This window comes from Lissotriton vulgaris, chromosome 7 (genome assembly GCF_964263255.1).
Source record: "Lissotriton vulgaris chromosome 7, aLisVul1.2, whole genome shotgun sequence".
In the NCBI taxonomy this organism is placed as follows: domain Eukaryota; kingdom Metazoa; phylum Chordata; class Amphibia; order Caudata; family Salamandridae; genus Lissotriton; species Lissotriton vulgaris.
In genome coordinates this window covers 728,464,222-728,489,882 of record NC_141695.1, presented here as the reverse complement: position 1 = coordinate 728,489,882, position 25,661 = coordinate 728,464,222, and the positions used below count along the sequence as shown (strand labels likewise).

Sequence of the window (25,661 nt, the reverse complement as noted above, 5' to 3'; positions counted from 1 at the left end):
TGTTGTACATTTATTATATGATCACAATACAATATATAAGAGATTATTTTAAAAAAACATATTTATACATTTCATACAAAGATTATTAAAAAAACAAGAATCACAAGTCGACGCGGCGTTTCGGTTTTCTGTATTTGGACCTTCTTCAGGACTGATTCTTTAAATTAGATTGGGCAGCCCGCCCACTGGATGCAGTTTAATTGATTTCTGCACCCTGTAGTCATCGGATTATGACACACTCAGGAAAAAAATCTTCAATTTCTGATTTTATGATCCCACTTGTGTTTGTGTTGAGTTAGCTTTGTCTTGGACTGCCAGGGGGAGCCACCGTCTTCCTAAGTATGGGTTTCTTCAATTGCCCATTAATAATCTTTTGCGAATGCTCAGGATGGGTTGCTACCAAGTTCCTTCTTGTTCACCTCCAAATTTTTTCTTAATTGTTAGAATCGGCCTCCCTGCTCCTGGTCTCTGGCAGTCTTCCACACGTCCCTCCACTCATCCGGTATGGGCCGTCTCGAATGGCCCATACCGGATGAGTGGAGGGACGTGTGGAAGACTGCCAGAGACCAGGAGCAGGGAGGCCGATTCTAACAATTAAGAAAAAATTTGGAGGTGAACAAGAAGGAACTTGGTAGCAACCCATCCTGAGCATTCGCAAAAGATTATTAATGGGCAATTGAAGAAACCCATACTTAGGAAGACGGTGGCTCCCCCTGGCAGTCCAAGACAAAGCTAACTCAACACAAACACAAGTGGGATCATAAAATCAGAAATTGAAGATTTTTTTCCTGAGTGTGTCATAATCCGATGACTACAGGGTGCAGAAATCAATTAAACTGCATCCAGTGGGCGGGCTGCCCAATCTAATTTAAAGAATCAGTCCTGAAGAAGGTCCAAATACAGAAAACCGAAACGCCGCGTCGACTTGTGATTCTTGTTTTTTTAATAATCTTTGTATGAAATGTATAAATATGTTTTTTTTAAATAATCTCTTATATATTGTATTGTGATCATATAATAAATGTACAACAGAGTTTTTATTACAATTCTTGGTGTGGAAAGTAATTTTTTAATGCTTCTTTGAACCACCTTTTACTGTGTTTTCTATGTAATTCATTTTGGTGGAAAAACAAAGCTTACATTTTAACTCCTACTGTTTACGGTCCAAATGTGTTTAAGAAATGTTCCTCTATTTACACAATTCACTAAAAATCTAGCCATTACAGAAATATAGCTGAGCTGAACCATAGACATTGTCTCCCTGTTTGAAGCCTGCCTTTAGAGATTGATATTTTTAATTTTGTAACTTTACCTTTCCCGCCGAATTAACGGCATGCTATTTTTTGGGTAGAACACGCAACCTGTGTGGTTTTTGTCTAAGGGGACGCCCAAGTTTGTTTAAAAGATTCTATTCCCCCCCAGTCCCTTATCAACTGTTGCGGGGTCCTCCTTTTATTTCCCAACACTACATCTCAATTGCCCAATACCGGCCGGTAACGGCCGAAATACTGTATTTTCAGCCGTTACCGACCGGTATTGGGCTACCTACATCTGGCCCATAGTTCCTATATAGGGAGGGTGTAAAAACTAGGCGCTGTAGGACCTGTTTTCACCATCATTGTAATATGATTTCTTCTTTTGTATTTTATGGAATTGTAACCATGCCGGACATATTATTTGTAATCATATGTCTGTTGGCTAAGATACTGCACATGAGATCACGTCGTTAAAATACATATTTTAACCTTACCGTGTCTCTTATTTACTCCTGTTGTGGACTGGTATGAGAGTATAACAAAAGAGTGTTCTCACTTCCCACCATTCCTGAGATGGTCCTAAGTTGCATGTTTAAGGTTGTCTAATCATTGATTACTTTGCTATAGGACGAAGAGCTAATATGACACTGATCCTAGCTGGTTGGGGTTTTTCTAGGTACGGAGGTGAGTTTCTGATACACCACAATTCACTGACGTCCTAGGTCTCTGTGCACAGTTCTGTGTATGAGCAGGATCCTTGCAACATGGCTCCGCCAACGTAATGGTCTTATTGTGAGACTCTTGAGTAGTGCTTATATCAGTCCATGACCCCCTCACTATTGTTTCTGGTTGACAGTGGTGACGGATAAAACCTACCTATAGTTACATTGGTCTTTTAAAGCTTGTTGATATAAAACAGTTTTCTATTGAATTACTACCCAGTAGTGCTTTTTCTATATTGCATAGTATTTATCTATGACTGTGTCGATATGGCTGTGGTTGATATCCCAGCTCACAGTCGCTTGGCTGTGCGGAATCATTTGCAGGATTTCCTAATATCATTGGAAGGACAGGCAATTGTTTTTGTTGTATCGGCAGACGCAGCTTACCCGTTTGAGCTGTTTTACTCATGGGTAACGTTTCATGCGGTTGATGCTGTTTCTGGTGTATTTTACTCTTACACTCCGACTGTCGTGCCTGCAGAGTACGCTCCATATAGGACACAGGAAATTCCGATTTCTTCTTGGCAGCATGCCATTTGGTTTAATGGCGCCCTCCCACAGACTATAAAGACGGTCAGACAAGGACCGTAGTCAATTGCAGGCGCTTCTTGGCCTGTTTTAGCTGCTTATACTCCGTACCCTCATGTGGTGCGTTGTACAGCTGCTGAATTGAGACCCCTTTATGCCTCTGCAGTGTCAGTGATAAGGGGTTTGGTTCATTACATTACCTGCAACCTCCCGGGTGGGGGGGCGCATTCAGTTGGGCCGAATGGACTGAAACTTAGTCCAGTTATGGTTAATGCGATTATGGGCAAGCGTCCCTAGGATAAGGATGAAATGCCTTTTTGGCTTGCAGAGAAATTCGACCAACTGGAGGCAATATTCCCAAATACTTCACCTGTGGAGAAACACAGGATCCTTACAATTAGTTTGGAGAAAGACTTTGTGCCAGACGTAAATGACTGTACCACTTGGGGTGTGATTTTTGCAGCAGTCTATACTAGGTGCTTTGGCACCCCATTAATGGCTGTCTTGCCCTCTGTCATTAAGTGTGTTCAGGATGAACACTGACCGGAGGCGGCTGTAGACTTGGGAATGCGACTTGTGGGAGCGTTTGACATGGTTCACGATCTCGCCCTTGCCAATGTTAAGGGGGATACAGTAAGTTTCCAGATGTCTAATGCTTTGCACGATATTCCCGCTGCCGACAAGCCCCGTCAATTACCGAGAATTATTATGGATGCTTATAAGATCATTGGCCGTAATAGTTTGGGTGTTAAGCCTTTTGCTTAAAAACAAACACAGCAGCAAACTCAGCAAGCGTCGTCTGATAAAGATGACCGCCCGAAAGTTCAGAAACAAAATTGGAGTAAGAACAAAAAACAGGGGAAACAGCAACAGAAACAGGGGTCCCGTCCTGCTTCACTTACACCTGCCTCTACTGAGCGTACAAATGAGTTACGCGACCGTGCTACGATTAAGTCACCTGATAGATTTTAGGTCCCTGAACAACGTTCTCCTCGCTTTTTGCAGGAAACATCAGTAACAGCTACCGGTGGAGGATGCAGCGGCAGAGGACAAGGTGCCCAACCGAGCCGTGAGAAGCCTCGCAAAGCTGACGGAAAAGGCATGTAGGACGAGTCACTTCATCAAAGACCCCAGTTTCAGAAGAAGAAAGTTGCTGCAGTAATAGCGAGATATGCCAAAGATAGTGAGAACGCAGCTTCGGAATCGGACATGGGCGCTGACGCTGTTGGACAGCGTGGCGGAGATTACCATAATTCGAGTGGATGTTGCATCCACTACTGAAGGTGACAGCGACTGGCACCTTTGTTGTAGTTGAGACAGCAGACACTAGAGTGGCTCCCCCTGAAAGACTTTATGAAATTGTCCGTATAATTGAAGGTGAGATAGCATGTCCCATAAAGGGGTATTTTGGAAAAATCTAACTACTACCTATGATATTTTGTTGGCGGAGGTCGACTGGCCCCCACCCTTTCTTAGTGCTCCGCAAGGGGAGGAGGTGATCCTCCCTGCTTTCGCGCACACAGTGCAGAAGGAGCAGGCCCTGCATTTTGCAGAAGATTGGGCTAAGGTGCTTGCGCCGGCGTTGTACCGTACTCACTGTGTGTGGGAGAAATTTTCCCCTCAACATGAGATTCCTTTGCTGTCAATGCCACAGCTTCAACCCCAGTATCCCATGCGGCTAGAAGCAAAAGCTTCCATTGTGGAAATCCTTGAAGAATTGGAATATCAAGGTGTAATTGAAATGTCTGTGTCTCCGATGAATAACCCTCTTTTTACTGTGACCAAGCCGGATGGCTCGTACCGTTTGGTTTTGGATTACCGCCACTTAAACTCACATTGTCGTACGTGCGTGGTGCAGAATACTCACAGTTCTGCTCTTGTGGATAGTCTTGTGCATAAAATGTTTAAAACCACACTTGACATATCCGATGTTTTTTTGCCCACAATCTGTCCCCTCTTAGTAGTCAATGGACAACTTTTACCAGTGGTGACAAACCGCGCCAATTTCGCCGTTTGGCTATGGGCTACTAGAATAGTCCAGGCGTCTTTGCCCGCCTGCATTGTCTCTCTTAGAGAGACCAACGCAGATGCATGTTCGTATGTGGATGACATCTATCTCACAGACGACGAATTATAGCCGGATCTGTGCTGTGTGTAATTTGCCGTTTTGCGTATTTTGGCTATAAATTCAACTTTGCGAAATGTCACATTGAAAAGTACACAGTGTTGTTCCTGGGCTACGAGCTCAACAATGAAGGTCGAGGTTTAGCTCCTCACTTCTTGGAGAAATGCGCACTTTTGCAAGCTCCCACAACACTGTAAAAACTACAATCTTTACTGGGCTTTTTGAATTTCGGGCGTGCCTACATTCCCGAATATGCCCAGGGTATCAAGCCTCTTTACGCATTGATACAACCTTCTTTTTCCAAATCCTGCTGACTGCCTGAACATTCAGCCATCTTGCAATCTTTGCAGGCTGATCTTCTAAAATCTAAATTTGTGTCGACTCGTGATAACCACACCAACCTGGTGATAAGAATCGTGCCAGGGGCGGTCGGTTTCACGTACCTAACTTTTAATGAGGGTAACACATTCCCTATCGCTTACAAGTCACACTTGTACACTTTGGCTGAAATGCGGTTTTCCACGGTGGAAAAAGTTTTGACAGCAGTGCAAATGGCGATACTAAAGGAACGTGCGCTGTAGCAGGGAAAGCGCATTTTAGTTGTTACTCCGTATCCTGCCCTGGAGACAGTAATGAAAGCCAGTGTACCGAATTCAAAAGCTTTGCACCCTCGGTGGATACAATGGGCCACGTCCTTGACATCCCTGGATGTCATGTTCATTTTTGATTCCTCTTTGCAGACTCAGGAGTTCTTGCAGTATGAATTTGTTCATCCGGCTCTTCTGACTATGCGCCCACTTGATGATTTCCGTTGAATTATTTACACTGACGGAAGCGCGCAAGCGGCTACGGGATAAAAGCACGCATATTCTTCGGCCTGCGCAATTGTGGTAGGTACTATGGTGGATGGTGAATTCAAGTCCGATGTCGTGCAAACACAGACATTAGGGGACTATACCACCCAGTTGGCAGAACTTTGTGCTCTGATGCTTGCATTGGAGTACACTGATCCCATTGTGACTACTCTTATTGTAAGTGACTCTTACAAGTGTGTTCAACCATACAATGACAATCTACCCTTTTTGACCCAAAATGATTATCGTGACTCCAAAGGGTGCACAATAAAACATAAAATGATCTGGGTTAGAGTGGCTGAGCTTAAAGAGAGGCTTCTACTTGTCTTTGTAATTCGTACTCTGGGTCACCAGCGTGTTGGAGTTCACGCTGTTGACAACTGTCTAGTGGAAGAGGCTGCTAAGACAGCAGTTGCCACATATGCAGTGGCAGCAGTTACACATTCCAAAAGTAAGATTGATGCTGACATCTTGGCAGCTATTGCCGCTACAGAGAAGGGCGGTAATTACCCTAGAGGATTCCCTTCTAAATACTCTTATCATTTAAGCCCTGATAAAGTTCCTTATGTGAGAATTAACGACGTTGTTGACCGGTTGATTCCCAACACGGACCGCAGACCGAATTTGATTAAAGCAGCCCACACTGGGATGGCTTCATCGCATGCCAGCGTGTCAGCTACTGTATCTCTTCTCCAGCAACCGTATTGGTGGTGGGGTTTGTACAAACAATCACATGATTATGTCCCTCAATGTGGCATTTGTCAGCAAATTAAATCTTCTACTGCTGCACGCCCGCCCCAAACTCAGTTGTACAAATCTAATAAACCACTTGTGTGTGTTTTATTTAGATCAATGCGGTCCTTTCTCATCTGATACTGCGTAGAAGTACATCTTAGTAGCAGTTGACTCTTGCACACGCTTTGTGTGGTTGTGGCCTCAAAGAAGTGCTGATTTCCAGAACTGTCATAAGGGATTTGCGTGTCTTTGTGGGAATTTTTGCGTGTGACCCCTTCCATTCGGACCAGGGTCCAGCGTTTGCCTCTAAGGCTTACAAGGATGTCATGAGTTCTTTGGGGGTTCAGGTCAAATTTACGTCTCCACACCGGCCTGAGGGTAATAGTGTTGTGGAGCGAATGAACCATGACTTAAAGCAATCCTTGACAGGGAAGGTATTGGGTACTGGCCGAGACTGGCTAACCCACCTCAATAGCGTATAGCGTGCACAAAATAATCTCCCTAGAAGGTCTCTGGGTGGGCGGACCCCTTACAAAATGCTCCTTGGCATCAAAATGTTTGTCCCTGACCTTGATGGTCTAGACATGGTGGCAAACGCCTCATCCTTTGACTTAGATGAGCATTCTAATGTTTTACAGAACCTACAAATGACCAGAGACAGTCTTGCATAGGAACACTTGCCCTCTATATCTGATGCTGCGTTGCAGATTCCGGTAGTTGGCTGGCTACCCCAAGTTGGACAACTGGTCCAAGAAAAGATCGACAACAAGAAGGAATTCAGTCCCTCCTTTCAAGCTCCAGTTGCCGTGCTTGGCATGCAGGGTACAAGAGCAGTCATTTTACCTCATCTTCCTGGGCCAAAGGGGAACAGGTACATCTCCATTGACAATGTCAAACTACACAGTGCGGCCGATTCTTCATAGTATGACACCTGCGGTTTTGTGTCCAGCAATGGTGCGACACTCTGTTTTAGTTCTGGATCCTGCCAACAGGCCTGATGTTGCCATTGAGATGTATACAGGTTCAAAACCTTTATTAAATCCACCTGCGGGTGATCCTCTTGATGATACTGAATATACTTACCCCACTGACTTGTCTATGCCTGATTTGGAGACCCGTGTGGCTAATCAATCCCGTTTTTCATTTGCCACTGGCTCGTCCCCTTCAAAAGTTTTGATTTTTGCTACCTAGTTTAAAAAACATTTTTTGATTCCTCCTTGGACTTACATTTGGCTGGTGATTTTTTCAATTTTTTTATTCAGGTCCATCGGATTTGTGGTGTATTGTTTTTGTTTTATAAATGGACACTACGTTCAAGAAAGAACTTCAATTAGACTAATTGATGGAACTTTGGCTCCCCACTCCTCCTAACACATCATGAAGAGGGACCAGACATTTGTGAATATAACTGCTTGGCCCGTTTTAGATGGGATTGTATGGGATGCTGTCAAGGTCCAGATTCATGGGCTCACAGAGGTTATTAATGTTCCCAATGTACTCTGTGTTTCTATGGTGGATGTAGTTCAACAAAATATTTGCTTTAATGATTGGGACGTCCAGGCCGTAGAGGCTTTATTTTCTGATTTGAAATATTATGCTGCCTTTGATGCTGAAGATTTATATTTAGAGTCTGCACACTATAGTGATTTGTACTGTTACCAGCATTTTGGCAATAACATTCTGCATAAGATAAATTCATCTGAAAGAAACAGGTTAGTGTTAGATTCCTTACCTTAGAATATCCCCAGGCGTCAGACTTGATCTGGAAAGTTTTCATCAGTACCCCTGCGCGTCGGTAGGAGTCGTCTGCCGCTCTGCGTCCGTCGTTGTGATCACCGGGATGACGTCGTCGGAGTACTTAGACGCCGCCCTCGAGCGCTGACGTCAGTTGTTCTTTTTTCCGCGCCAGCAAGCACAGATCCGGGAGGAGCAGTACTCTAGTCATTTTTTTACTAACTTTTTTGATCTCTTTTGATCACTTTTCGAGTCAATTTCGAATCGCGGTGCCGCTAGGGATGCCTGGTTTTAAACCTTGCGACGCCTGTCACCGCCTGATGACGGTGACGAACCCCCAACGTTGGTGCCTTTACTGCCTCGGGGCCGACCACGATGACAAGTCGTGCCCCGACTGCCGGGCCTTGACCGCGAAGGCTAGACAGGAGCAGTCCCATAAGCCGCTCGAGCTCCGGCAGTCGGCTCTCAAGGTCCCGGTCGAGGAGGAAGTCGAGGGACCGGTCGCGGAGCCGCAGTCATCGCCACTCGTCGAGTCACCACCACTCGCCGGGCTCCAAGTCCTCCGGTAAGTCGAGGCATTTGAAAAAGAAGTCGAAGAGGCGTCATCGCTCTTCTGACTCCCCTCGACGCTCGCGCGAACGGGCCGGGGGTTTGGGCGACACCGCCCGTGCGGCTCTGCCCGAGCCGCAGGCGCCGCGTCCAGCTCCACACCTGCCGGTACCTGGGCTGCACGCGATGCCGGAGGAGATACGTGACTTCCTCGTGGCCATGAGGTTTCACTTCTCTCTGTCAGAACCTGTCGAGGCGCCTTTGGGCCCTGCGGGTCCTACTGGGAGCCCTTGTGGGCCGACAGCTCCGGTTCTGGCGCCGTCAGGTGCTTCGGCCTTGGCGCCATCGTTGATTCTGGTTCCGACGCCGCAGGGCCCCGCAGGATCCAGGCCTGGATCCGGGTCATCACCGGGATCCTCCACTGGTGCCGACCCAGAGTGTGTCGCTCATGGTGCCATCTTCGGACGACACCGGCCCCGGTTTCAACCCCGGTCCGGGTGCGACGCCTGAGCAGCATCGCTCGGCGCCGTCTCCGACGCCTATGGGTGACCAATTCACCTACGACACGGCTCCATCATTTTTGCCTGGTTTCCAGGGGATGGATGACGGGGAGGACTGGGAGGGGTCTGAGGACCCTCTGGCACAGCAGTGCCAGTTAAGTCAGAACTGGGCAGATGAGCTGGGGAAGGCCAGTGGTCTAGACACTTCGCCTGACACTGGATTCATCTCTCCTCCCTCCGTGGCTTCGGAGAAGGGGGCTTCCTATAGCGTGGTGTTGAACAGGGTGGCCAAGGTTTTGGCTCTTGAACTCACTGTCGCGGCCGTGAGGACTAACCTCAGTAAGATGCTCAAACCGCAGGCAAGGTCCTCGTAGACTCTACTGCCGTTTAACGAAGCCCTCACTGACGTTCTGATGGGCGCCTGGTCCAAACCCTCTATAGGCCTCCCTGTGGATCGGAACGTGGCTGGATGCTAACCGCCCAGCTCCGGGCGACTTCTGCTTTCTGTCCGTTTACCCCACTCTGAGAGCATGGTAATTCAGGCCTCTACGTCCCAGACCGGAATCCAAAAGGTATGATCAGTTTGGGAAGAAACTGTTCTCCTCTCTGAGTTTGGGGCTGCGGTCTGTCAACACCGCCTGCCTTTTGGGCCGCTACACTCACTCTCTGTGGGATACGGTTGTGGAGGTGCTGCCACAGTGTCCGGAGGAGGTCCGGACACGGCTCGCCCAAGCCCTGGCGGAGGGGCGGGATGCAGCACGATACTCGATTCGATATGGACTTGACACCACGGACTCGCTGGGCAGAGCGATTGCCACGATGGTGGCGGTTCGCCGCCACACCTGGCTGAGGTCCGCCAACTTCTCGGGGATGTCCATGCCACGCTCATGGACATGCCCTTCGATGGCCGTCGCCTCTTTGGCAACAAAGCGGATAGTGCGCTAAAGCGTTTTAAGGACTCCAGGGCTACGGCCAAGTCGTTGGGTTTAGGCCAACAACAGCAAACTTCCGCTTTTCGCCCCTTTCGTAGCCAAGTGAGGGGCACCCCCACAGGCTCAGCCAGCCACAGGCCGCAGAGCCAGTCTGAACGCCGTCGCCGACGTGGTTACTGCCATGGCGGTACCGGGGGACAACGGCAGGGTCCGTCCACATCCGCCCGCAGCATCTGCCTCTAAGCCTTTCTAGTCCGGATTTCAGGCCCGTTCGACGCCAGTGGGGGGCAGGGTTCGCCATCACCTCCTCCACTGGTTACTACCACGTCGGACAGGAGGGTGCTGCAAATCGTCTGAAGGGGTTACTCCCTCCCCTTCAAAGGCGACCCCTCCAGCCATGCCACCGCATGTCGGGGGATCGCTTGCAACTTCTGCAGGAAGAAGTTACGGCCCTCTTGGCCAAGGGGGCTGTCAAGCGCATTCCTGTGCCAGAAGTAGGACGTGGTTGCTATTCCCACTACTTTCTGGTACCCAAGAAGGGCAAAGGAGGCCTACGCCCTATCTTGGACCTAAGGAGCGTCAACGGCTTCCTCCGGAAGGAGAAGTTCAAGATGCTGACTTTGGCTCAGGTCGTAGCTACCCTGGACCCGGGAGACTGGATTGTAGCGTTGGACTTGCAGGACGCATATTTCCATATTCCTGTCCTGCCGGCCCACCGGTGCTACCTGCGGTTCATTCTAGGCCACGAGCACTTTCAGTTTACCGTGCTCCCCTTCGGCCTTACCTGCGCCACGCGGGTGTTCACGAAAGTGATGGCAGTGGTCGTAGCTCACCTGCGCAATTCAGAGTTTTCAGTCTTCCCCTATCTCGACGATTGGTTGTTGAAGGCGGGCTCGCCCCAAACAGTTGTCTCCCACCTCCAGACTACGGCCGACCTCCTGCACTCGCTCGGGTTCTCCATCAAGGTGCTGAATTCACACCTGTGCCCCTCTCAGAAGCTCCTTTTCATCAGAGCGCTTCTGGACTCGGCGCAGTTTCGAGTTTTCCCCCCAGCGGGTTCGGGATATTCAGGCTCTGATTCCGATCTTTCCGCCTTTATCCCGAGTTTCGGTCAGGTTGACGCTGCAGCTCCTGGGACTGATGGCCTCCTGCATCCTTCTGGTGCATCACGCCAGGTGGCGGATGCGGGCTCTGTAGTGGGAGCTGACGTTTCAGTGGACACAGCATCAGGGCAACCTGTCAGACCACGTCCTGATCACTGCAAGTCACTTGCAGTGGTGGTTCATGAACCGCGATTGGGTCAATGGCAGATCCCTCTCCCTACTCCAACCGGAGCATGTAGTGGTGACAGATTTGTGCCCTCCTGGGATAGGGGGGCCACATGGGAGAGGGGGAGATTAGAGGCCTCTGGTCTCCGGCAGAGTCTCGGCTCCATATCAACCTTCTGGATCTGCGGGCAATCCGTCTTGCACTGAAGGCATTCCTTCCCTCTGTCCGGGGAAGTGTAGTGCAGGTGTTCACGGACAACACCACCGCCATGTGGTACTGCAACAAACAGGGAGAGGTGGGGTCATGGACCCTTTGTTAGGAGGCTCTGCGCCTCTGGCAATGGCTGGAACATCAGGGCGTCAACCTGGTAGTTCAACACCTGGCAGGTTCCCTGAACGCCAGGCCAGATGAACTCAGCCGCCGGTGCATGATGGATAATGAATGGCGTCTGAACTCGGATGTGGCGCAAGGTCTCTTTTACCAGTGGGGAGAGCCTTGGTTAGATCTATTTGCCACCGAAGAGAACGCGCAATGTCATCAGTTCTGCTCGTTGGAATTTCCAAGGCGGCACTCGCTCAGCGATGCTTTTTGTCGCGAGTGGAGCTGCGGTCTGTGGTACGCCTTTTCGCCTATACCACTTCTACTCAGAGTGCTGAAGAAGATCAGGCGAGACCTGGCCCAAGTCATCGTTGTGGCTCCGGACTGGGCACGAAGATACTGGTATCCCGAGCTACTCAGCATGTCAGTCGATCCCCCGATTAGTCTGCCTCTTCAGGAGGATTTTCTGTCGTAGCAGCAGGGGACGGTCCTCCACTCGAACCTGTCCAGTCTCCACCTACATGCGTGGGGATTGAGCGGCAGCAGTTGAGGCCATTTGACTTGTCTCCTGAAGTCTGTGATGTGATTCTGGCAGCCAGGCGTCCCTCCACAAAAACGGTATACGCCTGCAGGTGGAACAAATTTGTGGCATGGTGCACAGCAATGGCTGTGGATCCACTCTCTGCCCCCCTTTCAGAGGTTTTCCACTTCCTTCTTTCACTTGCCCATCAGGGCTCTGCTCTGGACACTATCAAGGGCTACCTCTCGGCCATTTCAGCCTTCTTAAGGCTTCCTGATCAGCCTTCTCTTTTCATGTCCACTGTTGTAAATAGATTCTTGAAAAGCATCACTCACATGTTTCCTCCTGTTCCCTTTGTGATGCCTCAGTGGGACTTGAATCTTGTTCTGACGTACCTGATGTGGGCTCCCTTTGAGCCCCTTCATAACTGTCCTCTTCGTCTTCTGACTCTTAAAACTGCATTCCTGGTTGCCATCACCTCTGCCAGGAGAGTGAGTGAAGCATGGAACTCCCTGCCCCTCCAGATTAGGATGGAACCTGACTATCTGAGATTCCGCAGACAGTTAAAAACATGGCTCTTTTAGATCTTGCCTATGGCCTGTTCTGGTTCTCTGTAGGACTTCCTCTGCACGCGCTCTGAGATCTTCGGGTGATTTATGCGCTATACAAATGAAATAAATGTAAAAGTAAAGTAAAGTGAGCTCCAGGCTCTATCTTCTAAACCTCCTTTCCTCTCTGTCTATCCGTACAAGGTTCTTTTGAGGACTCGTCCTTCTTTCCTGCCCAAGGTGGTCAAAGCCTTTCATATCGGGCAGTGCATCACCTTGCCAACCTTCTTTCCGCCTCCGTATCCCTCGAAAGTGGAAGAGAGGCTCCATCGTCTGGAACCAAAACGTGCGCTCTCCTTCTATCTAGATCGCGCACGCCAGTTCCGGGTGGACGACCAGTTCTTTGTTGGTTACGTGGGCGCTAAGAAGGGACGGGCGGTACACAAGTGGACCATTTCTCGGTGGGTCGTCTTGTGCATCCACGTTTGCTACTCTTTGGCAAAAAAGGAGTGTCCTGTTGGGCTGCGCGCCCATTCCACTCTGGCCACGGTGGCCACTACTGCCCTGGGTCGGGGAGTCCCATTGCAGGACATCTGTCAGGCAGCTACGTGGGCCTTGTTGCACACGTTTGCTCAGCACTACTGTCTGGACAGCCAAGTCCGGAGAGATGGCTTTTTCGGCCGGTCCGTTCTCCAGGACTTACTGGTGTGATCTTGGTTCGCAGACGCACCACCGGGGTTGATATTGCTGGGGTATCTATTCTGAGGTAAGGAATCTAACACTAACCTGTTTCTTTCAGATGCACAAGTTACTTAACTTCGGTAACGATATATCTGTAAGAAAAAGTAGTTTGTATTGGATTCCTTACCGCCCCACCCATCCTCCCCGTTCTGCGAGCCGATATCTAGGGTCAAGGACATCCCTTTCAGGGCCCTAGTTTCATGGCACCAGTGTCAGTTTCTATCATGGCTCTGCGTTCCTGGTGCGGAAAGCTATGTACAGAACTGACGTCAGCACGCGAGGGCGGCGTCTAAGTACTCCGACAACGTCATCCTGGCGATCACGACGCCGGACGCGGAGCCACAGACAACGCCTACCGACGCCAGGGGTACTGATGACGAAAACTTTCCGGATCCAGTCTGACGCCTGGGGATATTCTAAGGTAAGGAATCTAACACAAACTACTGTTTCTTACAGATATAATGTTACCGAAGGTAAGTAACTTGTGCATTTAGAAATGTGGTTAACGACACACAGTGGGAACACTGTCCCGCACCTGTGAAAGGCAGTTCAAAAACGTTTTAGATTTTTTTTTTAGGGCTCGCACTGCGACACAATTGCGAAAGTGATTGTCGCAGTGGAGTCCTACTGTAATCATTCTGGCTTTCAAGGACTAACGAGGTTTGGGACAACAGACTGGCACGCGCACGCATGCAGCCTGCCGGAATCGGATCAGGTCGCGCGCTCCGATTCCGGCAGGCTCTTTGGTCACCATGGATCACGCACGCACACAGAGACACACACACACGAGTGCACACATGCACACACAAACACCACACCACACCTCCCCAGCCCCCCCCCCGCCACACGAGCGCACACACACAGACAATCCCCCCCGCCCACACACACGCGCACATACAGAGACGCCCCCCCCCCCCCCCCCAAACTAACCCCACTCACCGCATCCCCGGACTCTACAGCCTCCGCGGGGCTCTCCCTCGGGCATCGGAGCCCCGCGTCACCAGCACTGCTTTTCTGTCCAGGCACTCTGTGGGCGCGGGCTTCCGAAGACGGAGGTCCCGCCCCACGGCAGGTTTCGTTTTTGCGCACGTCTTGTCTTACTATTATTTCTACTGCACATGTGTTGTGAGTGATATAGGGGCACTATGGGTGGTGTGCTTCCTGGTAGCTGTTAATTCACCAGCAGCTTAAAAAGGGATTCCTCCCGTTTTCGGGCTATTCTCTTTCACGCAGGGCTGGTAAAGTGATCTGCCGAAACGTTATCAATGGACAACTACAGAAGCAGGTACGAACCGTGTCTGGCTCTAGAGCTGCCGAGTTAAATAGTAGTGGATAGTGCGTGGAGCGAGAGAGTGAGAGGGAATGCGTTTTGAAAGTAGGGATGCTGTTAGCATCACAGTAGCCGTGCCGTTCATCTGTTCTCGTCTGCCTCGAGCACAGAAATCTAAAGTACTCCAACAAATCTATAAACCCTGCATGCCAATATTTAGTATCGCATAAATGACATTATAGGGAGAGTTGGACAAAGGGAATTTTATTTCCTCATTTTTCTCGATTAAAGTGGTGGAAGCTTTAAGTGGTTTAAAGTTAAAATGCAGCAATTTTCGCTTTAGAAAAATCAGTAGTATCCTGCCTAATCATACATTTTGGCATGCATAAGTGCAGGAGTGGTGCAGTAGTGGACTGGCCAACTTTCCATTGAATACTTTATAGTATTGGCTGGGAGACGCTGTGATTTTGTGGGCTAATACGTTGCATACTTCTGCCCTGTACCACCTACAGCTAGCGAACGAAATATATAGGTGTGCTGGAGCGAGAATCAGTTTTTATTTAGGAGTTATACGTTAACCATCTTCAAGACTAATTCCAGCTCTATTTACCTTTCTGTGGCTGTATGGATCTTTGTCGTTGTTTTAGAGAAGAGGAGAGTTGATCATCACATAAATTATTATAATCACAATCATTAGTCTATTTTGAGTCTATAAAGAAAGTTTAGTATAAGTTAAAAGGGTTTTATTATTAAACTCTTTTAGCAGATCATCTTAATTTATTTAACAAATTGTATTCACTTTCCTCAGGTTACAATACGTTTTAGCAGATCATCTTTATTAGGTCAAAAGATAAACGCATTGTTTAGTCATTAGAATCTTATTAGAAGTAAAAAAATCAGTCCGTAAGCAATAAACTGAATAAATACATTAAGCATGTTCCATAAAGGAAATAATCCCAATTCTAAGAATCGGGGAGAAAGGCGTCAGTCAGAACCCATAAAGAGTCGGAGCATAAAGCTTCGGCATTAAAGTCAGTTCAATAGTTAAAAAATAGTTCAAAGCAGAATGTCCCATAAAGAGAGGTTTGAGAAACTCAGTAGAGTCGCAAAGCAGCGTGGAATAAGAAAAAATTGAAAAACGTAACGGCAAGTGACTTCTGAGTAACAAGCATTGGCATAGCCAATAGGTCTCGCCTTTGGGACCTTATAAGTGTTTAACCATGCAACACATGTTTTCCCACTGTTGCTATAAGAATGCAAAAAAGGGTTCCATTGGGAAGTAAAGCTGTCTTGGTAGCACAGACAACCAAAACCACTGTATTACATTTTATATCCTTACTTTGTGTTTCTCCCGACCATCCACTCTTAACATATAATCAAGTATTGATGCTATGTGATTGCTACACCGTAGAGCTCTCTTTGTGTTTTGTAATATTTCCTGTCCATGGAATTACACACTTGTATGATTTATTGTGCCCCGTGTGTGATGTAAAGTGCTCTTTCACATTATACTGGGATAGATAGGGCTAGAAAAGAGGTAAATTAAAAACAATTATACCAATATTTCTTTCACATCTTGCATTCTTACAGTGTAAGCACATCTATTACAAGGGGGAGGTGGGAGTTTGAGCAAAGTTAAAAGAAGCATTTACAATGCAATAGGTCTCACATTATTAAAGTTTGAGCTATTGGCATTGTAAATGACAATGCCTTTTATTCATTTGCATTGGTGCTTAAACTAGCACTTTGTACTTATAGTCCATGCTTATGAGAAGCAAGGCTGGCAGTCTCTTTCACTGCCAGCCTTGCTCATCGTAAGCAAGGACTATACGTTCAAAGTGCGTGTTTATGCTCCGATTGCAGGTTTTAAAAACAAATGAATAAAAGGCATTGTCATTTACAATGCCAATAGCTCAAACTTTAATGCTGCGAGACCTATTGCATTGTAAATGCTTGTTTCTCATCTTACTGATTTTAATCGATCAAATCCTAATGCATTTTATTTTAAGATGACTGAGAAGTCCTCTTCCAAGGTTAGACTTACCCACACTAAATTACTGTATTTGAAGTCCTTTATTGACCAGTGGGCTGTTGGGGGCTATGAACTGTGGAAAGATACCATATATCTTGAATCTGTTTGGGATTCTAAAAGTTGGCAAGTGCAAGGCACCGAGGCTTTGCATCATGCATGTCTCATCCCAAACCATATGTTGTTTCTGAATGCTACTATTTCACAAACCACCTGCTTTGGATTGGCTACTTATAAAAAATGAATTGCTCCTTAATTTCCTGATTTTTATGAATTTCCCCATTGGAACAATTACACCAGTGCTTCCCCAAGTAATTTACAGGCCCTGTTGAGAAATCCCTCTTTTAATGTTTCCTGCATTAATCCCGAAGGCTGGTTTCTATGGCAAAAATGTGCAGATTCCTGCCAACACCGTATTCTGGGTCTGACCCCTGGCTATACAGAGGTTAGAGTAGATATCCGTTTTTACACTCAACATTCAGTCACCACCTATTCTGTTGGCAAACTATGCCAGAGTTGGCTCAGACATTCAACCTTGGCGTCTGTTAAGCTGCATTTATCCAAACTCACTGACGCCGTTGACTTAAATGATTTTGATAAAGGTACTGCAGCTGGCAGATCGAAAAGATGGATATATCCTGCTCACAACGAGGTTTGGAAACTGTCCCAGATTGAAGCTGCTTCTAGGCTCAGAGCTCAAATCAGGAAAATTTAGAAAAAGTGCTTGCCGTTGTAGATAATAGCATTAACACCCTTTCTTCCCGCATTTACACATTAGATAATATTGTTTTGCCTGTGGTTGATATTGTACAAGAAGACGTTGCTGTACTGTATCATGGGCAGAATCAATTGCGTTCTATTATGCAGTTTGCTTGGACTCTTCAAACGTTGAAAAATGCGAAGGTGCCTTGGGATTACATGAACACGACCTTGTTATTTTTGCCTTTTAATTTGACTGTTAAACAACAATTTATGTCAATTAAAGATGCCACGTTTTCACTGCTGCATATTGAAAAGCTGGAACTGTTACCATTTTCAGTGGCCGAGTCGAATTCAGCAGTTTGGCTCATTCATGGGTTAATAACTTTGCCTTTTTCCCTGTTTAAATTTGAGTCATGTGTGCAACACTATGCCATAGGTAGATTTGAACCTTTAGGTAGTGCTTATCTCCATGAAGTTTGGAATCTCCCATTCACATATAGGTGCTTGAGGGAAGGAAATGAAGTGTACTTAAAAGGTGAAGACTGCACATCTACACCAGATCACACATTAGTCTGTAGAAATCTGCAATTGCATGGTTCTTGCAATGTACAGGCACCAAATCTTGCGTGTGTTTTGAACGGCACTCCCACCCCGCTATTACTCCGACTTTCACGTTGCTGGCAAACGGTAGTTATTTATTATTAAATAATGGAGATTACTGTGGTATGCTTGCCGGTATTCCTTATATTGTTACAGTTTCCCAGTGTGAAGTTTGCTCTAAGAATGTCTTGTTTCCTCCTCCACATGGGAGGCTCGATGTTTCCATCTGGCCTTCTATCCCGACCTTGAAAGCAGAGTTCAATAAGGAAGTCACCCTTACATCTACATGTGGGACATTTGTTCCACACGTTGCGAATACTCGTACTGAGGTGAATGCTTTCTTAAATACAGATCTGCCCCTGCATTTCGGTGCTTTGATTCACACAATCTTTAATGCCTCGTTGACCATGGGCCTGGCACACTTTTTTGAAATAGTAAGTTCTGGCCTTGTGACCTCATTCCAAACTATATTTGGTGAGATCCCTGCATTCGATTTTTTCGAGTGTATTCGGCGGTTTCCCGTTAATTCTCGCTCTGAGAGCGGGTGTGCTGCTGTTATTTTCTTTATTTCAAAGAATGGATGCAGTTTGTGCCCCACGGCGATCTGCCCCAACTTCGTAACCGGATGCTAGAATACTATGGATTGCTACCTCTGGCGACTCTGAGTGTGGCATATGGTTTGTTTCCGGTTCTCATACTTCACTTCCGTGCAGCCTGTTTCTCATTGCCTAGATTGTGAATTTGAATGGGCCCTGGATTTGTGTATCTGCAACACAGTGTCTCCTGACCTGGATTTTAATCTACTAATGAGTCCCTTAGTTGCTCATGAAATAGATTGTTCTAGTTTCGGGATTATGACCTGCGCAGTGGCTCATCGGGTTCTAGGCAATTGGAACATATGGACTGCGGCCAATGACTTTCTGGCACGCGTTTACCTTGAAGTAAGCCCGAGTTGTCCTATGATGGTGCTAGAGGCTCCGGCCTTTGGAGAACATGTATGTTCATTTCCATTACTTAATTGGATGGCTGAAATGTTCATGGATGATGACTATGACTTCCTATTGGAGGCAGTTGCAACGTATGGTGCTTTTACGCTGTTAGATTGAAGTGTGAACTTTTCTGCTTCATGGACACGTACTGAACTCGTGATTTTTTTTCCCTATAATGCCTTATATATTTTCCTTAAATATTTTTGGTCTTTTTTACACCATGGCCATCTGTGATTGTTATCACTGACTTGGTTACTTTTTAATTCGGATTTTTACTCCCAATTTTCAAGTTTGGCAAAATTCCTGAACTTGGTTCTGTCTCATTCAAACTTGAACTCTGCATTCTATTAATCTTGCCCCCTCTATTGTGGTTCCCCGATCAAGAGAGGGTGTAGAATGACCTAAGGCCTGCTTTGCGCGTATGTTATGTTAGCATGGCTTGTTAGAGGTTTATACACCATTTTACCTTTTGCTGATTTTGCACACGACACTGCATATCTGTTTTTGTAAGTTAGGCTTCAGGAAGGTCTACACATGAGAAAAGGTTTGTTTTCGCCATCTCTAGTCTTACATTGTGCCCCTAGTCTGCATTGTGACTGCTGAAGCAGTCAAGGTTATCAAAACATGTTAGCTGTTTATCGACATGTTCGAGTAACGCTTTCTAGACACAACATTTTGGCAGCTGTGAGCCAAGTAAGATTCTGGCGCCTTTATTATTTCACACTTGCCATGATTTCACACACTTGGAAGATTTCCATCTCCAGGGATGCAGAGAGCCTATGCTGATCCAGATGTAATTTACTCTTACTGAGCGGAAAGGTAATGGGGTCCCCCACACAAGCCTAAGAGACCTTCTATATTTTATAATACATAGTTCCTATATAGGGAGGGTGTAAAAACTAGGCGCTATAGAACCTGTTTTCACCATCATTGTAATATGATTTCTACTCTTGTATTTTATGGAATTGTTATCATGCTGATATTATTTTTAATCATATGTCTGCTTATGTTGGCTAAGATACTGCACATGAGATCACGTTGTTAAAATAAATATTTTAACCTTACCGTGTCTCTTATTTACTCCTGTTGTGGACTGGTATAAGAGTAAAACAAAGGAGTGTCCTCACTTCCCACCATTCCTGAGATGGTCCTAAGTCACATGTTCTAGGTTGTCTAATCATTGGTTACTTTGCTGTAGGACAAAGAGCTAATGTGACACTGATGCTAGCTGGTTGGGGTTTTTCTAGGTACTGAGGTGAGTTTCTGGTACACCACAATTCACTGACGTCCTAGGTCTCTCTACACAGTTCTGTGTATGAGCAGGATCCTTGCAACAGTATCAAACAATCGCACTTAGATCCAAAAGGATCAGTGCAGCCGTCTGCCCTTCATTCGCATATTGTTTGTGTTTCAGTGGCCAAGAGCAGCGCCGACTCCGTGGAATGTGCAGGTCTGAAACCTGAGGGGTGAAATAGGTCATGCTTGTTGATATGGTTAGTTAGTGCTTATTCGTTACTTTCTCTGCAATTTTTGCAAAGATAGGTAGTACCGAGATGGGGTGAAGATTTTCTGGTGTATGTACTGTCGATTGCTTCCATTTATGGGGAACTTCTCCTAGCTGAAAGGAGCGTGCAATAAGCTCAGAGATATATGGCATAATGATGTTTACTCCCTGCATTGGGATGTCTGGGCGAGCTGGGTCTAGTGGGAATACGGATTTAACTCTGCTACCTATGCTCTTCAGCTCTTTTTACTCCGGCACATTCTCAAGTTTGCAGTCTTTCTGGCACAGGAGACTGACCTGTGGATACTGTGAAAGGGTACCTGGCAGCCTTGCCAGCTTTCTTCTGCCTCCCTGATCAACCGTCCCTGTTCAACTCTCCCTTTGTGAGAGGTCTTCCACACTTTTATGTCACTGTGGGATCTTTCCCTGGTTCTTATCTTTTTAACCCTTTCGCTGCGGCTGCGATTTTACCGCTGTGCGGTAAACAAAAGAACAGGGCGGGGCCGTGACGAACCCCAGCCGTCATCAGCACACTCCCACCGCGGGGCGTGACGGCTCGGGTTCGTCACCAGCATGGGAGGGGTTAATGGAGTCACCTTACAAACCCCTTCACAGTCTCGCTTTACGTTTCTAGACTATATTACTCTTCCATACACGTCATTTTTTTAACTGACAAGTTATAGCCGCTTTCCTCCTCAAGGTGGTGACCCTTTTCCATCTGGAAAGTGAAGGGCTAAAGAAAGCACTGCAGAGCTGATGTTTACATTTGATCAAAAGATTTATCGTTTTAAAACTTTCACAGCATGCTGCACAGCGTAAGACATTTAGTGGACTGGCCCTTGTTAATGTCTGTTAGAGATGGAGAGAATCTGCTCCTGAAAAGTCTTTACAGCAGAATTATTACAACAAATTGATCACCAATCATTGTGAAGCACCTTAAGATACATTGGGTTCACAATAACGCCTAACTATTATTCTATGCTTGATTTAAAGACATTGCGAAGCTCTCATGCCTGTACATCCACGTGAAATGACAAACTAATGTGAGCCATACACTTGAAATATCTCAGAGAATAGCAATTAGGTTAAAGATGGCAGCTAACAAGTTTGCTTTCATCTGTTAAATTTGAAAGTGTCATGATTTACATTGAAAATAGGAAATACATTTCTGGGATTTTGTATTGTGGGACATTAAAAGCCAAAGATTGTGTTTTGTCTAACTTCCCTTTTTAAAGTAGTCAAGTGCAACACTGATAAATATCTGTTTCTCTGTTAAATGTTAAATTCCCCAATTTTAGGACTGTTGCAGCAAATGTTGTGTCGTGAAGAGCTCGATGTATCTTAATTATGATTGTTCTTTACTACTTAACGTTGGGCTAAAGGGGCCTATTTTCATTGCTTGTTCGTAGTCACTGTGTTGAGAATCAAACTCTCCTTTGTCACAGGTCAATATAGATTTAGATATGGTGGAAGTAACAGTTTTGTGAGTAAATTGGAATTGAAGTATTCATACTCATTCCAGAATATTTGTTTTTTGTTTCTAGCTTCTTGAATGTATTAAGTATAACATATTCGTCCTATACCAAGATACAGAAAGAGCATTAGAATTTTTCACAAAACTGAATAAATGTTTTAAGTGTGTTTTCACTGCGAAGAAACTGTTATCAAACATTTGATTGTAGTAAAAAATACACATTGCTATGACACATAATGTATCATTAATCGACGGTAATAACTATTTGTACAGGTGCAGATGGGAGAATACTCACATACTGAAGGTACCAATCCTGTTAATTTTGTTGGCTATTGTCCCCAAACCAACCCACTCTGGCCAGAAATTTCACTGCAAGAACATCTTGAAGTTTTTGGAACCATCAAAGGAATGACTGCAAGTGATCTGAAGGACGTTATAAAACGGTAATCTTTTTTCCAGCAATTATTTTTCTATTTGAAGGATCTTCACAGATGGAAAATAATGCTGTTACATTTTCGCTGAAATGGGGGGTTTTAGTTCAGCATTTAACTTGATGGTAAATATTTATATAACTTTCAAAAAGTTATTTAAACCATAATTTTTACATGGTAAAATATTGTCATGCAAAAAAGTAGCTACTAGGCCAGGTGAACCCCAATCCCATGTTTTTCTGCAGTAGATTATTGTAAAATTATCAGTTAACTCTCTATATCCTGCTGCAAAAGATGCTACTTCCATACTCTCGATTTCAAGAAATTCCAAGTGATACATATGTGAAGAATTCCAGGCTGAAATCAAAATAATGAGGTAGTTGGGAGAACAGTCAGAGGAATTAGTGACCAAAGTCATTCAGCCTTGCTGAGTAGGAGGCACATTTGATGTCAATTCATTTCAAAACCCAAAAGGCAGACGGGCAATATAAGTGTACGGATGATGATTAGAAAGGCATTGTGAACGATTTCCTGCTGACGACTATACCCAATTACGTATCAAGCAAGTTGAACTTTTAGTTTTCTAGATGGACTCTTAAACTCTCCTATATGTTCATAAACCACTAAGATCATAGGCTTATGGCAATGGCTTCTATTATTGCAGTTTCACCATTATAAAGCTCCAAGACACATTAACATGTTTTATAGGTTAACTCTTATTCTGGAGCATTTGTAGAATCTGACCTTTGTCTGAATTATGCTTGTAATGCGCCTCTGCAGAGTATACTTTCAAATTCCTGTTTCATATTCCAACAGAAAGCATCTAAGAATATGGTAGAGAATTATGATTTCCAACATTTGAGTAGAAAGAAAATTGTGATTTTATAAAAAATGGAGGCTCCAATTTATGCCATCCCTTTTAACAACAAGCAGCTTAGTACCACAATAACAGAACACAGAAACATACAACATCGTATCCCTTATGGACTGTAGACTTTTTAATACTGCATATCTGATAAAGACATCTAGCCGCAGATTCCTTAACTTAGAATATTCCCCCCAGGCATCAGACTGGATCTGGGAAAAAATTGGTTTTCCCCAGCAGTACCTCTGCAAGCCCGGGGTCGGCGTCGCCCGGCTCCTTCATGACGCGGTCCACGCAAGTGACGTCAATGGAGCCATATAGGGTCTTCCCCGCCTCCCCACCCCCAGCATGCTGACGTCAGTTTTCTCCTTTTTCTCTTCCTACTCGGATCCGGAGAAGCGGTGACCTATGGCCTGTTTTTGTTTTTCAGGACTTCTCAATGTCGTTTGGCATCCGGGAACAGTGTGTGATGCCTTTGGGCTTCATAACCTGTGAATCCTCTTTGCGGCAGATGTCGGCGACGGATCTACATGCGGTCTGTATGTGGTACTTGGGCGAGCACCACGACTCCGAGAAGCGCAACGCCTGCCGCCGGCTGAAGCCATAGTCCTTGCGGGAAGGTCCCATGAAGTTGCTAACCGCCCGGATGTCCTGTTCGGAGCACTCACAACGCTTGTCTCCTTTTCGTGCTGGGGGGTCGATTCGGGACAGGTCGCAGAGTCGTTCCCGCGGACGTCGCTCTCCTGCCGCAGGTAAGCACAAGAAAAAGAAGTTGCAGAGGTGGCCGACTTCACACGACGGTGGGGCCCGCTGCTTCCGGTCTCTACCGTACTTGGGTCCTCAGGAGTTGACCCCTACTTACCCGCCGTTTCCTGGCACTGGGGCGACTAGGGCCCAGATGGAGCCCTATTCTGGGGCTTTGTTTTCTGTCTTTAGGTAACCCCCTCTCCGTGGCACGCCTTCTGGGCCCGATAGAGGGGTTAGGGGCTCAGATCGGTAATTCGCCTGCGGGTTCGCCCCCGGCTCCAGTCGACCACCCTGACTCCGAATCCGGATTCGCTGTGACATCGGGGCATCGCCCAGAGGGGCATCCTCCTTGCACGTCCAAGCCTTCCATGTCGTCTTCGCACAGCCCTGTGCGGCTCCCTGCGTCGATGCCGGCTGAGGCTGCAGCGCAGCCTTCGAATCGGAGTCAACTTCGTTCCTCTCTGCAGGTTGCCACCTCAGTGGAGGTCACGTCAACACCGGTCCAACGCCTGACGGATGAGGCGACGTGGAGTCGATGGCATCTCGACGCCGGTGCCATCTGCGGCAGTTCCTTGGTTGGCGGAGGATGTGGAGTCTGAAACTGAGGAGGCTCCCGTGGGTTCGCCACCCCCAGGATTGTTTTGCTGTCCCTCAGACCAGGCCCTTCTTTACTGGCAGGGCCTTGGATACCCTACGGCTGTACAGCCACCGTGTTTTGGTGGCAGGATTAGTCTCATGCCGTCCCCTACCCCCTATGGATGACCTGTTGTTGCCACCTCGGATGGCCGCGGTGACTAGTGGGTCTTTTGCAAGTGCAGTTCACAGGGCGATGGACATTTTACAAGTGCAGCCCCCTTCTGTCTCTCTGCCCTCTGATTCCCTTGCTGGATTTACTCCACCAGGGTACCGTGGAAGTAGAGCATATCGAACAGGGTGAAGACTAATTTGCATATGGCCGAGTCTGAACTTGGGTGGCAAAGTGAGCTAAAGAACGATGATGAATTCAACCCAGATCTGTGACTGAGGGTGAGTGTCTGAAAAGTTTCAACACTCTTTCCATCATCTCCTTGTGTTTGCTTTCTTTACTTTTAGAAAGCTGGCATTTTCTTGTCCTAACCATTTGTGCATTTTGCCAGTTCATCAATAAAGTCTTTCAAGGCAGGTGCTGGAGGGAGATGAGTTAGCCACCGTCTTGGCTTTTCCTCAATCTTTCTGAGCACCATGAGTTTCAGTGAGTTATAGGTTCCACAATCTCCCCCCACCAGTGGTTCATAGTGAAATCTGCTATGACCATTACGATCTGCCTGCTCAGGGGCTCTAGCATTGTTGAGACTATTTTTTGTAAGGATGCATCAATGGCATCTGGATAACTTTGTCCAATGTAAGGATAAATTGGTCTTCCGTTACCTACTTCACTCTAGTCTTCCTGCGGGCACCAAATATAGTGATCAGATGCTTTTGGCCTGTTTTGTTATATATGTACAGTATACCCTTGATATGACCCTTGAGATCTTGTTAGCTCTCTGGGTATTACATTATGTGTTTTTTTTCTCTGGTGTTCACCCTTAGATATTGAGTGCAGGGCAGGTGGCCTCTAAGGCTCCCAAACACTTTCTTCACCTGAGACACTTCTAAGGTGGTACCAGTGTGATTTTCCGGAAAGCAGCAGAATGTCCCTGGAACAACTGCTGTTCGCCTTGTTTCCTGGGTGAAGGTTAA

At 46.5% G+C, this 25,661-nt stretch overlaps 1 protein-coding gene across 2 annotated transcripts in view; it reads left to right on the top strand.

Moving 5' to 3' along the window:
* ABCA5 (ATP binding cassette subfamily A member 5) overlaps positions 1-25,661 on the top strand; it is a 1,411,043-nt gene that overhangs the window by 1,124,786 nt on the left and 260,596 nt on the right. For both annotated transcript variants that reach the window (XM_086930971.1, XM_086930972.1), the window contains exon 32: positions 22,173-22,342. In XM_086930971.1, coding sequence (XP_086787097.1) covers positions 22,173-22,342 — 170 coding nt within the window. The remainder of the gene's footprint in view (positions 1-22,172; positions 22,343-25,661) is intronic.